Consider the following 15,192-nt stretch of genomic DNA (forward strand, 5'->3'; position numbering starts at 1 on the left):
ATAGGGGTACAGGTGTTCTTTTGAATCAATGTTTTTGTGTTCTTTGGGTAGATCCCTAGGAGTGGAATTGCTAGGTCGTATGGTAGCTCCAGTTTTAGTAGACTGAGGAAGCTCTAGACAGCTTTCCATAGTGGTTGGACCAGTTTGCACTCCCACCAGCAATGCAGGAGAGTTCCTTTTTCACCACATCCTTGCCAACATCTGTTGTTGCTTGTTTTTTTGATATGTGCCATTCTTACTGGTGTAAGGTGGTGCCTCAGTGTGGTTTTGATTTGCATTTCCCTGATGATAAGGGATGTTGAACATTTTTTCATATGCCTGTTGGCCATTTGAATTTCCTCTTTAGAGAACTAATCTTTGACAAAGGAGCAAAGAATATACAATGGAACATAGACAGTTTGTTCGATAAACAGTGCTGCGAAAACTGGACCTCCACATGCAAAAAAATGAGACTAGACTACTACCTCTCACTGTGCACAAAAATCAACTCAACATGGATAAAAGAACTACACAGGGCCTCCCCCAGTGGTGCAGCGGTTGAGCGCTGGGCTGCGAAGCTGCCCACAGCCTCTGCAGCACCGGTTCGATTCCCGGCCGCCGGCGAGGGTCCCACATGGAGCACAGACGTCTCCTGCCATGCCCATTGCTCCCCTCAGCAGTGTACTTCGTCAGTCTGCCTGTTCTGTTCCCCACTCTGGCTCTGGTGAATTCTCTCATCCTCCTGCGCTTCTGACTGTACCCAGTGCTTGCATAAATAAATAAAAATAAATCTTTAAAAAAAACTAAATATTAAAAAAAAAAAGAACTGGACATAAGACCTGAAACCATAAAATATATAGAAGAAAATATAGGTAAAGCACTATAAGACATGCATCTCAGAAACATCTTTAAAGACTCATCACCCAAAGCAGTGATAGTGAAGGCAAAGATAAACACCTGGGATTACATCAAACTGAAAAGCTTCTGTACAAAGAGACATTAACCAAAACAGAGAGACACCCCACTGATTGGGAAAAAAATCTTAGCATTCCATTCAACTGATAAGGACTGATCACAAAGATTTACAAAGAACTCACACAGCTCACCAAAAACAAAATAAACAATCCAGTCAAGAAATGGGCAGAAGAACTTAAAAAACATTTCTCCAAAGAGGAAATGTAAATGGCCAACAGGCATATGAAAAAATGTTCAACATCCCTTATCATCAGGGAAATGCAACTCAAAACCGCACTGAGATACCACCTTATACAAGTAAGAATGGCTCATATCAAAAAAAGAAGCAGAAACAACACTTTTCATTACAACCTAATTTTAAGTGACATTTCATCACTTCGGCCATGTTCCATTTGTTCTAGGTTAGCCCATACTTACTGGGAGGGGATTATATAAGGACACAAATACTGAGAGGTAGGGATCACTGGGGCCATCTCAGAAGCTACTTTCCTTGGTCTGCCTGGAGAATGGCAGTGTCTCAGAGTTCAGCAAGGGCCCTGAAGTAGGCCCTTTTTTCATGACTTTGGTCTTGCTCTTAAAAGTATGGTATCTATATAGAAAGAAGGGGAAAAAGAAGAGAATTCCTGTCAATCTCGCCTTCCAAAGTATGTCTGGAAACCGGCTGTATCTCTCAAGACCCTTCGATTTGATATTATATATGTATACATAAAAGAAAAAATTGGAGAAATATGCACCTCCAGGAATTCTTATGCATGTTTAAACAGTTACATATATCAATAATTAGCACAGGCTTGACTGAAAACTTATCCTTATTTTACTAAGAATATTTTGTTACTGATTTCACTGAACTCAAGAGCTTCATGGAATCATGAATTTAGATCAAATGTTTAGGGACCATGTCTTCTCATTTCTTTACTGTGAAAGTCAAACTTTCCAATCTTAAATAGTTTTTATAGTAGTACTGGAAAATAGGGTAAATTTACTTATTTGACACTAGCACAGTTAGTATACTTCTAATAAAAAAAATTAATTCCCTTTGAAATTTTGGTGGTTGAGTTGTCTGTAGATCTGCAAGAAAAGTTAAAATTAGCATAAGTGGTTGCATGCTGGGAGAAATCCTTTAGATATTTGAGTTTTTAGTAAATGTGTAAACTAACAACAAAATTAGGGAATCAAAACACTGGTGCTAGTTGACATAGTACACATAATTTAGAGTCCAAATCTTGCAGCAATATTTGTGTGTACTAATTGTGCCTTGAATATGAATTGAAAACACCCTGGAGCAAAGTCTAGAAAGAGGTGTTACTTGAGGGAATAGCTGTAAGTGCTGTGATAGAAAGGGTGTAACTGGCCCTGGAGATTACCTGCTTTAACAACCTGAGTCAGTGGAGGTGGAGGCTCCTGCCTTAAATAGCTTTCATGAGAGCCTTCATGAGCATGCATTTGTTAAATTTCTTTTTTATTTTTAAGATTGATTTATTTATGCATAAAAAAACTGGGGTGTAGACCAGAGGTGCGGGGTAGGGGGCTGGTGAGAGGACCCACCAGAGAGAATGGGGAGCAGAACAGGCAGATCTACCAGAATGCACTGCTGAGGGGAGCAGTGGGTGAGATAGGAGAGGTCTGCTGCACCATGTGGGTTGCTCCTTGGCCAGCCCAGGGATCAAACTCAAGCTGCAGTGGCTGGCGATAGCTTGCTACCACTGTGTCTTGAACCCCTGTCCCACCAGGGAGACCCGTTAAATTTTTTATGAGTTTCATGAAGTTTATTCCTTGAAGTGCTTTTCCAGATCCTCTGTTTATCTGTAATATCCAAATCCTGAGTTCAGGATACTTAGACAAGTGTGTATCCCAATAAAGTCTTTTATGCCAAAGGAGAAAATAATGGGCTTTGAGTTCAGCATAGTCTGGCTGGAAGCAGAGGTGCTTAAAAACTAAGGAAAACCTGGGGCCTCCCCTGTTGGCTCAGCGGTTGAGCGATGGGCTGCTAAGCTGCCTGCAAGCCTCTGCAGCACTGGTTTGATCCCCAGACACTGGCGAGGGTCCCACGTGGCGCGCAGACCTCTCCTGCCGTGCCCACTGCTCCCCTCAGCAGTGTATTTCAGTCAGTCTGCCTGCTCTGCTCCCTGCTCTGGCTCTGGTGAATTCTCTCACCCTCCTGCGCTTCTGACTGTACCCAGTACTTGTAAAAATAAATAAATAAATATTTAAAAAAAAAAAAAAAAACAACTAAGGAAAACTTACAGATCTAGACATCTCTCATTGTGGATCATTGAAATTTTTTTTTTTATAGAGGCATGTTTTTATTTATTTGTTTGTTTGTTTTTGTTTATACAAGCACTGGGTACAGTCAGAAGCGCGGGAGGGTGAGAGAATTCACCAGAGCCAGAGCGGAGAGCAGAGCAGGCAGAAGGACCGAAGTACACTGCTGAGGGGAGCAGCGGGCGGCAGGGGAGGTCTGCGCGCCATGTGGGACCCTCCTCCGGTGACCGGGGAGCAGCCGGGTATCGAACCGGCGCTGCAGAGGCTGCGGGCAGCTTCGCAACCCAGCGCTCAACCGCTGCGCCACTGGGGAGGCCCAGGATCATTGAAATTTTTAATGAGCAAGTAGAGCTCAACAAAACAAAAATGCTACTCAGGAAAAATGCCCTCTCTGGCACTCTGGCATCTGCCCCAGAAGATAATAAGGAATAGTCTTTAGAAGGTTTATAGGTTGCTGTCCTTCAGATTCTGCTATGATAGGGTATTCCGACTAAAGCACTTAAGACGTAGGTGATTTAGCTAAAGAAAGGAGTCCTCTTTCAAACCATTTATTTGCATCCTGTCCCCTTTAGACTGTACTAAAGTATTAATGGTAACTTTCAAGATGCCACTTAAAATAAAATCCAGTGACTGTTTTTATGCCTTTTCATCCCCATATTGGCATTGAAATCACTCTTTCTACACCAGTGCAACCACTGAGAGTACCTACTCAGTGCTGGGTGACCGTTGTATATCACTTTATTTAATCTTTAGCAATCAAATTATGAAGAGTGAGGTTGAGAAGTCATGTCATTCTCCTTGGGTGACTGACTGCAGCCTGACCTCTATCCCCAGCCTTGTGCTGGCATCTTTGGGGGCAAAGACTATCACCTGAGGGCACAAGGGGACTGTGCCACGTGGAACAAATGGTAATTGTGCCATTGTTACTTAAGATATCCCTTTGACCCCAGGTGAGATCAGAAGAAAGTGACTAATTTAAAATTAATCTCATTTATAGCACTAGAGCCTAGTGTTGTGGAAAACAAAAGAATATTTTCTTTTTATTACTTAAATGTGTTTAGCCAACCCACTGATATTTAAATGGTGAGCACCCTCCCTTCTATTTTCAGAGCGCTAACCAGAACCTTTGAAGAAATGTAGGAAGAAAAAGAAGAGCAGCGTACAGAGTTTAGAATGTAACTATGTAAATTGTATATTAAGATTTATTTCTGATATTTTCCAAAATCTAGAAATCATACTCTCCCTCTTGCCCAGTTAGTTGTTTTTAATTATTGAAGTTATGGCTTGTATTCCTTTTCCATTCTTTATGGACTGGCTGAGTGATTGAATGCTCCTTTAATACTTAACCAGGTTGTTTGCAGTTCTGCCTCATTCATCACTTCCTGCTCTTGCTAAACTTATAGATCATCAGTGGTGAAAGCTTAAGGCCTTCTCTTTTCTTTTCTAAGCCTCACTCCTGTCCTGGGCATATGTTGGCTTTCTAAATTCCTCAGTATACAAGTGAATGCACTGATTTTCCAAAGAAACTTTCTCCTCAATTTTTAATCCCTGACTTTTAGCAGTCTGTTGTATGCTTCAAATGAATTTTTTTGCCCCAGGTGACTGCAGGTTTTTTGACTGCATGACAATATTTTCTAGCAATGCCTGCTGCTTTCATGCTCTGAGTTAGGTGAAACAAAGGTGAGCACCTTGTATCATTCCTTCAGGTATCCCTAGACAGGTCAGAACAGGCAAACAGGTTCCAAACTTGGGCTGCTGTTTTCAGTACTGTTTTTGAGCTGAGAGTGGGTTGAGGAAGGGCAAGGAAAAATGCAACAAAGACTTCCTACCAGTTTTACATCATCTTTATCTTGATTCAGCATTCACTTTGTTGCTGTATGCCTCTGACTATTTTTCCAGAGTCCTGACAAAATTAATCTTAGTAGTTCCCTTTTTTTTTTTTTTTTTAATGTTTCTGTAGAAGGATGGGAGTTTGGAGCAGCCTACTCCACAATTTTGCTTTTGTCACTAAACCCTTTTAGAGTTTCCCATAGCAAGAAGTAAGCCTAGAGTCAGGGACTTAAACTGAAGAATTCTATTTCAGTGTTCATAACATTATTCATAATAGCCAAAAAGTTTTTATAATTATTGGATTGTTGAAAAAGTGAAGGCATATTTTTGCATAGAAAAAATACTTCGTAACTTTTTCGACAACCCAATATATAGAAACATTCAACCTTGAAGAGGAATAATCTGATACATACTACAGCATGGATGAACCATGAAGGCTTTATGCTGAGTGAAATAAGCCAGACACATAGAGAGAAATATTACATGACTCCACTTAATACGAGGTACTCAGAACAAGCAAAGATACAGAATGTGGAATAGAGGTTCCCAGGGACTAGGGGGTGCAGGGGAGTGTTAAAATGGGTAGAGTTTCTTTTTGGAGTGATGTTACACAACAGTGTGAATGTATTTAATATCAAATTACACATTTCAAGATGGCTAAAATGTACTTTTTAATGTTATGTATTTTAAAAATCATGCACATAAAAAAAATTTATAGAGCTCCAAATTTACTGTTAAGGTTATATGTTAACTCCATTTGATTGCGGCGTACTGAGTTTTAAGACAAAAGTCCTTGTGCATTTATCAAGCACTTACTGTATGTCAGCCACTGTGTATAGAATAGCTGATTTAATCTTCTCCACAGCCGTATTATGTAAGTACTACAGTTAGCTTCAATGTATAATGAGGAATTGAAGCAAAGAGAAATTAAATAACTTGCAGAAAATCATATTGCTATTAAGTGACATGCTCAGGATTTGTACCCAGGGAGTCTGACTTAGATTGAGTCCCTATTCATTATTCCATACTATCTTACTTTTGCAGAATTGTAAAGTGTGTTTAAAGGAATTTTGTTTCATGTTTGACTTAACCATAATTTACCACAGTACCATTGTCACATGTGCCTTTCTCTGAATTGATAGTCATATTTCTGAGGATAATTCTGCCTGCAGCAAAGATGAAACATAAAGAGAGAAGTAGTAGATGGTTCCCCCTAAAGGGAAGTAGTGGGGTTTGGTTGGTTTCAGTAATTGTCTTAGAGTGCTGGTATAACTTTCCCACATATTCTTCATCTAGTCTCATTGTAGTGAAAAGGATCATCAACAAATTAAGTAAAGGAAAGTATTTTTATAAAATTAGTGAATGTAGCTTTGTTTCCTAATACCTTTCTTCCAAAAACTTGATGACCTTACTGGAAAGAAGAGACGTCACGGAATTGTGGATAAATACTACTGCCTCCTACTTTATTTCTTACCTACATACAATTTCTTAGGAGAATCCTTTTGATGATAAAGCAATATCCCTTTTGGGGCCTCCTGGTGGCACAAGGGGTTAAGTCTCAGCACTGTGAAGCTATCCTCAGTCACTGCAACATGAGTTTGATCCCTTCCAGGGAGGTGACCCACATGGCGCAACAGACCTCTCCTGTATTGCCCGCTGCTCCCCTCAGCATTGTATTTCAGTAGATCTGCCTATTCTGCTCCCCACTGTGTCTCTGGTGAATCCTCTCACCCCCCCACCTCTGGCCTGTACCCCAGTTCTTGTATGCATAAATAAATACATATATAAAAAAGCAATATCCCTATTTAACAGATGGAGAAATTAAAGATTAAAGAGATTGATTTCCCCACAGTCAAAAGAATTCAAAAGCAGGGTCTCCCTGGTGGCGCAGCAGTTGAGCGCTGGGTTGCGAAGCTGCCTGCAGCCTCTGCAGCGCCAATTCGATCCCCAGCCACCAGGTGAGGGTCCCACATGGCGCGCAGACCTCTCCTGCCACCCGCTGCTCCCCTCAGCAGTGTACTTCGTCAGTCTGCCTGCTCTGCTCTCCCCTCTGGCTCTGGTGAATTCTCTTACCCTCCTAGTGTCTGATTATACCTAGTGCTTGTATAAATAAATAAATAAATAAGAATTCAAAAGCAGTCAATTTAGGATTCAAACCTAGGCAGCCTGACTTTAGATCACACCCTCACATTTAATATCTTCGATGAGCTTCAGTTGCTTCATATATGCTTTATAATACTCATTTATAGTGGGTAATACTAATTTAAAATGTTTGTGTGAGAAGCAAATGACATATAGTACATGGGCATGTAGTATATGACATGATACATACTAACATTCAATCAACTAATTTCCTAAGAAGTACTTCAGTACCTGCTCCTCTGTCAGGCACTCTGCTGAGTGCCAAGACACAATGGTAAAGCTACCCTTACAAGCTAACAGTCCATATGACCCAGCAATTCCACACCAAGTTATCTACTCAAAGAACACAAATATACCAATTCAAAGGGGAACTTGCACTCCCATGTTCAATGCAGCATTATTTACAGTAGGCAAAGTATGAAAGCAGCCTAGGTGCCCAAAAACAGATGAGTGGATCAAGAAGATGTGGTATGTGTAAACAGTGGAATATTGCTCAGCAATCAAAAAAGATAAACTCATGCTATCAATATTTATATCAACATGAATGGAATTAAGTGAAATAAGTCAGAAGGAGAAAGACAAATACCAGATTGTGTCACTTATATGTGAAATACAGAGAAACCAGACAAAGGGTCAGATAAAGACAAACTCAGAAATTAGCCCTTGAAAGCAGACTACTGAACTGAGACATCCAGAGTGGGAGGGCTAGGGACAGCGGCAAGTACAAGGTAGGGGGTGAGCACAATGGACTGTGAATGCTTTGGTGATGGGAGCTCTGTGGTCACCCCACCAGAGGGTATCGGGATCCTATGCTTACAAAATATAGAAATGTAAATCAGTGCTACCTCACTAAAAATGAAATAAAAGCTGACAGGACAGGCACAGGGAACAGCATAAACAAAAAGATTTGTTTCCCCTAAAGCCACACAAACCTACATATAAGATAGATAGTATACGTACACTCTCAGTAGTAATGAACAGTACTTGAAATGTATTCAGCCCTTAAATAATCCTTCTCCAATCCTCCCAAATGTCCCCGTCGGCTTAGCTTACATCATCACTGTCATTTTTTAGTCATAGGTATAATCCTTGATGCTTTCTTTACCTAAGCCTTGACACGTCTTTGTAGAATCTTTTCAATCCCCATTTTGTCTGTGATATTTTTTCATTCTCTTGATTACTTAATACCTAAAGTATCAGCCATGAGATTTTGTCTGTAAATTATCTAGTTATACCAGTGTCCCTATCATGCACAGAACTTACATCCCTTAGTTATATCCACAAATGGCAGATTCAATGCTGGAAGAACATGAATACCCATGACAGGGTACAGTCCTAATGTTTTAAGGTAAAGAATGCTACTGTATTCCCCCATAAAATGTCTCTTGACCACTACTATCAAAGACAGATTCCAAGTTGAATAAAACCAACACCAGCATTCAAGTAGTATGGTAAATCGAATAAAAATTTCTCAATCAGTCATCTCTGGTCAAGACAGCTATACATTTTTTTAAATTATAAAACCTCAGGAGATACATGTAAACTGTGATCTCTGTTTTAGAACTTGTTGAAGTTTACAGGTGTTAAATTAGACCTGTGAATTTGACTGTACCATCTATCTGTAAATAGTATCATCAGATGGCCTAATGGAGAGTTTTAACTATAACTCATTTGACTTTCACAGAAGAAGGTAGGTAGATTGGGTTTTTTGTCCCATAAAGATAATATATAAATTTATATCTGGTAAAACTAACCTTCATTTATATTGAATAAGACTTTGTAGTGAAGAGGAAATTTTATATTATATATGGCAATACATGTTTTATTTTCATTTTTCTCCTTACAAATATATTTGCCAGGGTGGCACAGGGGTTAAAGTTTCAGCACTATCAAGCTGTCACCGGCCACTGTGGCCTGAGTTTGATCTCTGGCCAGGGAGCTAACCCACATGGTGCAGCAGACCGCTCCTGTCTCCCCGCTACACCCCTCAGCAGAGTATCTCAGTAGATCTGCCTGTTCTGCTCCCCACTTTGTCTCTGGTGAATCCTCTTACCCCCTATACCTCTGGCCTACACCCCAGTTCTTATATGCATAAATACATTTTTAAAAATAGAAAAAAAATATGTGCCAGAAAACATTTTTATATTGAAAGAAATTTTAGCACTAATTTATCATATATAATTTCATTTTTTTCAAGCAGATTTTTTAGAAGATCTATGACATCCAAAGTAATGACATCAAATTTATTTTTAAATCCACATGGGAAAATATTGAAACATCTGTGTTTTATCATAAATGCTTTATTAATAATATGTTTAATGTTTTAGTACATTATGAACATATCAGTTCATAATATGCTAAGTACTTGCAGTTATGCTAGTGCTGTTGACTTTATTAAAAGTCAGTTCAGGGCCTCCCCTGTGGCGCAGCGGTTGAGCATTGGGTTGCGAAGCTGCCTGCAGCCTCTGCGGCGCCGGTTCGATCCTCGGCTGCTCCCCGGCCACCAGAGGAGGGTCCCACATGGCGCGCAGACCTCTCCTGCCGCCCGCTGCTCCCCTCAGCAGTGTACTTCGGTCCTTCTGCCTGCTCTGCTCCCTGCTCTGGCTCTGGTGAATTCTCTCACCCTCCCGCGCTTCTGACTGTACCCAGTGCATGTATAAACAAAACAAACAAATAAATAAATAAAACATGCCTCTATTAAAAAAAAAAAAGTCAGTTCAATCATGTTCAAAACCTCAGTATTGCTGAATAATTAAAAACCTATTTATTAATAGTTTTCCAACATAGTCTCTACAATTCCTTTACTCTCCATCATAGTAGGAAGATAAACTTTATTGGCTTTACCCTTTCCTCTGAATGTTTTTCTTCAAATTGAAAAGAAGTGCTTTATGGGGCCTCCCTGGGGGCACAAGGGGTTAATTAAGCACAGCACTGTGAAGCTACACAGTACTGCAATACGAGTTCGATTCCTGGCCTATCAGGGAGCTACCCACATGGCACAGCAGACCTCTCCTGTTTTGCCCACTGCTCCCCTCAGCAGTGTATTTCCATTGATCTGCCTTTTCTGTTCCCCACAATGTCTTTGGTGACTTCTCTCATCCCCCGCATCTCTGGCCTGTATCTCATTCTTGTATGCATAAATAAAATAAATCTTTAAAAAAAAAACACTTAAAAAAAGTGCTTTATGATTCTTGTGACCTTTTTCATTCAAGTGGTGGTAAAACCTACTTTCAAGCTCAGGTTTGAGAGGATACTTGCCTTTTGCACACACTGCCTCACTTATTTTCATGAAAATTTTATAATCGAGGTGGTATAACTCCCATGTTACCAATGAGGAAATTCGGGGATCACGAAATTAAGTAACATCCACAGGGACAGCAGGCTGCATCTCAGGGCTGCCCTGATCTGTGTCACTAGTCTTCCATCTCTGGCAGTAGATAGTTTTCTCATGAGTTCTTTAGGCTTTTACTTTGAAATAAGTAGTAACATTTTGAGTAGTTTATGGAGAGCTGTGTGGAGATTTCTTGACCTATTAAACATAGAGCTTCCGTATGATCCAGCAATTCCACTCCTAGGTATTTACCCAAAGGACACAGAAACATCAATTCCAAAGAGCACCTTCACCCCTATGTTTATAGCAGCACTATTTACAATAGCTAAGCTTTGGAAACAACCCAAATGCCCAAAAATAGATGACTGGATCAAGAAGATGTGGTACACATACACCATGGAATATTACTCAGCATTCAAAAAGATAAACTCATGCAATTTACAGCAACATGGATGGAGCTGGAAGGGATCATGCTCAGTGAAATAAGCCAGAAAGAAAAAGAAAAATACCGGATAGTCTCACTCATAGCAGGAATCTAGAAAACTTAAATAAGGGGCTAGGAAAAAGAATAACTCTAAGAAAGAAAATATCAAAATCAACAAACAACTATGGAACCAGAGACACTGTAATGGGGGGTGGGGGGCAGGGATATTTTGGGGGTCAAATAAGGGGGCTGTAATTGTATGGGGAATATAAAAATAAAATAAAAAATAAATAAAAAAATAAAAGCAAACAATTAAAAAAAAATCCATGTAGCTAGAATATGGTCACGTGTTGTTTTCCTACTGAATTGTATTTGTGCTTAAGGTAAAGTATATCCTCATTTAATAATATGTGGAACAGTTCATATGTTTATATAAAGCATGATAAAGTTATTTCCCACTGGAAACAGAAACCTACTCCTTGGTGATCTCATGTTTCCTCAGTTATTTGTGATCCTTGTGCCTTGCATTGGTGTCTATGCTTTTGAAAAAGTAGGTGTCTCTTTCACTCTTTACAGATTGGCTTCAACAAGGAAGGCCCTTTACCAGTCAGCCTGTCCAGAGATTCTCAGTGAACCATCTGGTGGCTTCTGTGCTAAGTGTTTTGTGCCAGTCTCAGTCTATTGACATGACTATTCACTAGAAATGTCTTTGGGGCACTTACCTGAGCCCCCATGGATCCAATGTTGTGACTAGTCCTTGTGCTTCTTTTTATATTGTGGCCTGCTTTTGTGATTTGTAATTTGATTCTAAGATTAGGGAACTTTGTTTTAAAAAAAAGCACACACATATATGGTATACCTGGGGGCACACCCTGGGATTCTGCTTTTATTGGGGTCAGTGATGGGGTACTTAGGGTTTCTTGGGGTTTTTTTATTGGTGAATTTAAAACATAAGAACAGGAATTAAAAGGTGGGCAGGGGAAAAGCAAATGGTCAGTTACCTAAGAAAACGCTTTAAAATTGGGGAACTCATGGGTGGACAGCCCGACTCTATCTAGTTGTGTAAGTGGTGGTGTGTTCATGCAAGGTGAGTGACTTTGAAGAAGATCTTAGCAATCAAAACCTTAATGTCCAGCAATCAAAGAAGCTTAACTGTCAGACATGTATAGAAAACTTGATGCTGAAGTCCTCAGAAAGGCTCATCTGGTGCCCAGGTTGGCAAGTGGGCAGGCTAAGTGTCCATGGGGTAAGCCTGGTACTCCTCAATGACATGACTGAGACCTGGGTTCATGTGACCAAGTATGGATTCTGGGTCCTTATGGATGTCAAGTACCTCTGGGACCTGATGATTCATCCTATGAGGGCCACCCTGGCTATGGTGTAAGCTGGGAGTTTGGGGTTTTGTCCAGTTTGGGACCTGAGCAGTGGAGGGTGGCTTACAACTGGGCAAGCCTGCGGCCATGAATGCTAGAGGTTGAGTCTGCAGGGACCAGCCTGCCCCTAGAGAAAGCCAGAACCCCAAGTCCATGGTGACTGGCCTGAAGACTAGGACTTAAAGGGCTGATTTGGCTGTATTTCTTATATACTGAAATCACTACGGAGATTTTGACATTTTAAGATTGTCAGATGTGGGAGGGCTCTGAGATCTCATCTAACCAATCCCTTCCTTTTAAAGATGAGGAAACTAGCACAGAGAATAAAATGTCTAATCCACTTCAAAAAATTGTAACAGAACTGAAGTCTCCGTTCCAATGCCCTTTTTCTACAAATGTCTCAACAAGGACTGTTATCTCAAGATGTAAGGGGATTTTGTAGTTAAGTCATCTTTGAAGGTCATCGTTTTCAAGCTCTAAGAGATAATCCTTTTATGGTATGGATCTTGCTGGGTTTCCTGTCCTCTAAACCCAGCTATGAATAGAATGACCCATCTGAGCCTAGTTCATATTGTCCACCTCCTCCTTTCAGTTAGTGATTAAAGTGGTATAGTCTTTCCGATTGCCTGTCTTGGATTTCTCCAGGCTTTTAGGATTTCTGTTGGTTATGTTTTATGATTAATATTTTTCTTTTCTTATAGATTTCTTTGCTCAGTCACATAATTTCATTTGCCAGCGCATTGTTTATAAATGGTACACATCCGTAACATTAATTATTAAAATAACTTAAAGGGAAAATGGATCTAACAGGAACCATAACCATTGTAAATCTACACTGTCCAAATTACTGAGATAATCCCAATTACATATATCTATTCCCTTTATTTAAGACCCTTTTTTCACCTTCTTTACAAAAGAGTGATAATTCCTGTCCTTTTTCCTTACCTTTGAGATTCCTGTCCTCTTTGGTAATATTTTTAAGGTTTTACTGAAAATGTTTTTTTCCCAAAGAAGCATACTGTTCTCTTTGATAACTATGTGAGAACAATTTAATTAACAGGAGTAAATAATTAGGGGGTGTCCTTACCTTAGTTTAAATGTCTTGGGCATAGTAGTGTGGCACCAGGGAAGGGAAATAAAACAGTAGTTCTCTCAGTTTCTTTGCAGTTCTCTGTGCAAAGTTTCTGTTCCCACATTGGCACCACCACTGATGTGGCTAGAAAAATAGAAAGCAAAAGAATCACCCATTTTTGCATAAATATTATCTCTGCAAAACAGCAGGCCATCACGGCTTTGTACTTCCAGAGAACAAATGGCATAAAGTTCATAGAAAAGAATTTTCTAAAATATAAGGAATCACTGTAAGTGATTATTTTTTAAAAGCACAGCACTTGCAATTTTAGTGCTAAAGACACTACTGGATACAACTGTGATACCATGGCATATAAATTATTGTGCTTCCAGAGTTATGATCTAATATAATAGAAACCAGGCCATACCAATTACTATAATGCAACCCAGCATAATAGAGGGCTGTATACAGGGCTCAGAGGAAAGTAAGTTTACGGCAGACCCATTATATAGAGAAATACATGGGTTTTGTTAGAGTAGAAGAGAAGTTAACATTAAGGGAAGGCAAATATTCCTCCTGTTAGAATCTGTAATTGCTCAGAAAGTCAGAGAGTACTTTACTAGGGAAATAAAGAATTGACTGGTCTGGTCAGATTGATTAGTGGGTTTATTTAGAAGGTAGTAGAAGACATGGCTCAAGTCTGTAGAGAGCATTCTCAATCATGGTGCACACATATTAAATTACTGAGAAAGACCCTTTCTGGAGCAGACTGCCTGAAGACAGGTACCTGCTGATGCTTTGATTCACTTTAAGTATGAAAATTAGAAATGACATTTCAGTGAAGGGTGACGTTACAATGCATAATTATTTTTTTTTTAATTTGGTACATTTTAATTTTTTTATTTGGTACAAGAATTTGGTTCAGAAGCTGTGGGACAAGCATTTATTCTTCAATGTTTTTTTTTAAAAGTCTGTATTACTTCTTTTTAGTGGAGAAAATGTCTTTGTGGCCCTTTGCTCTGGCATCTGAATTCCTGCTGCTCTTGTGGGATTGAAATGCTTTTCTAAAGTTATCAGACCAGAGGTTAAAGAGGAAGGCTCAACTTTTTTCCTGTTTACTTCTGTGTTATTTTGGACTTCAGATTATAGTTAATACATTTTTCCATTGGAAGAGTCAAGTATTTAGTCAAGTTCTAACCTAAGAGATCTTTCAGTCTTTTATTATTAATGCTGAATTATAACTCTGTAAAATATGGTTTATATGTATATTAATAGAAGCAATCAAATGTCAGCACAGTCTAAATGGGGACAATAACTGGTGTCAGGGCTTTTTTTATATTATTGATTTCACTTGAAAATGTTATGATTAATAGACATAATTGTTTTAAGATGTTTCACCATGATGGAATTTTTACCCTAACATTGGCATCTTATTTACTTCCTAAAGGGCTTTCTTCAGGAGATACGACGCCTTTAATGCAAGAAAATATACTAAGTGCAGCCACACATGCAATTAGTGAAGAGTCTGCTGAAATAAATGCAAATGATCAGCCAGAAGCCCCGAAGCTAGTTCTGCAGTCTCTGTTCTCACTCATACGAGGTGAAGTTGAGCAATTGGATTCAAGAACACTCCCCCTTTGTCTTCATCAGGTACAGTGTTAACCACTTCATTCTCAGTCTCGCTAAACTTCTACTACCATTGTCTCTAATAATTTAAGATTCAGTTCACTGTAATTGATTCTACCACACCTGTCATTGGTGAGTGAGAAACCTAGTCTGGACCGGTGACTGCTGGGATATTTGA

At 39.5% G+C, this 15,192-nt stretch overlaps 1 protein-coding gene across 3 annotated transcripts in view; it reads left to right on the top strand.

Annotated features, from left to right (window-relative positions):
- CNST (consortin, connexin sorting protein) overlaps positions 1-15,192 on the top strand; it is a 94,150-nt gene that overhangs the window by 33,171 nt on the left and 45,787 nt on the right. For all 3 annotated transcript variants that reach the window (XM_054694962.1, XM_037510325.2, XM_054694963.1), the window contains one exon: positions 14,836-15,038. In XM_054694962.1, the coding sequence (XP_054550937.1) occupies positions 14,836-15,038 (203 nt within the window). The remainder of the gene's footprint in view (positions 1-14,835; positions 15,039-15,192) is intronic.

This window comes from Talpa occidentalis, unplaced genomic scaffold (genome assembly GCF_014898055.3).
Source record: "Talpa occidentalis isolate TD23 unplaced genomic scaffold, MPIMG_talOcc4v2.1 talOcc4.14, whole genome shotgun sequence".
Taxonomy (NCBI): domain Eukaryota; kingdom Metazoa; phylum Chordata; class Mammalia; order Eulipotyphla; family Talpidae; genus Talpa; species Talpa occidentalis.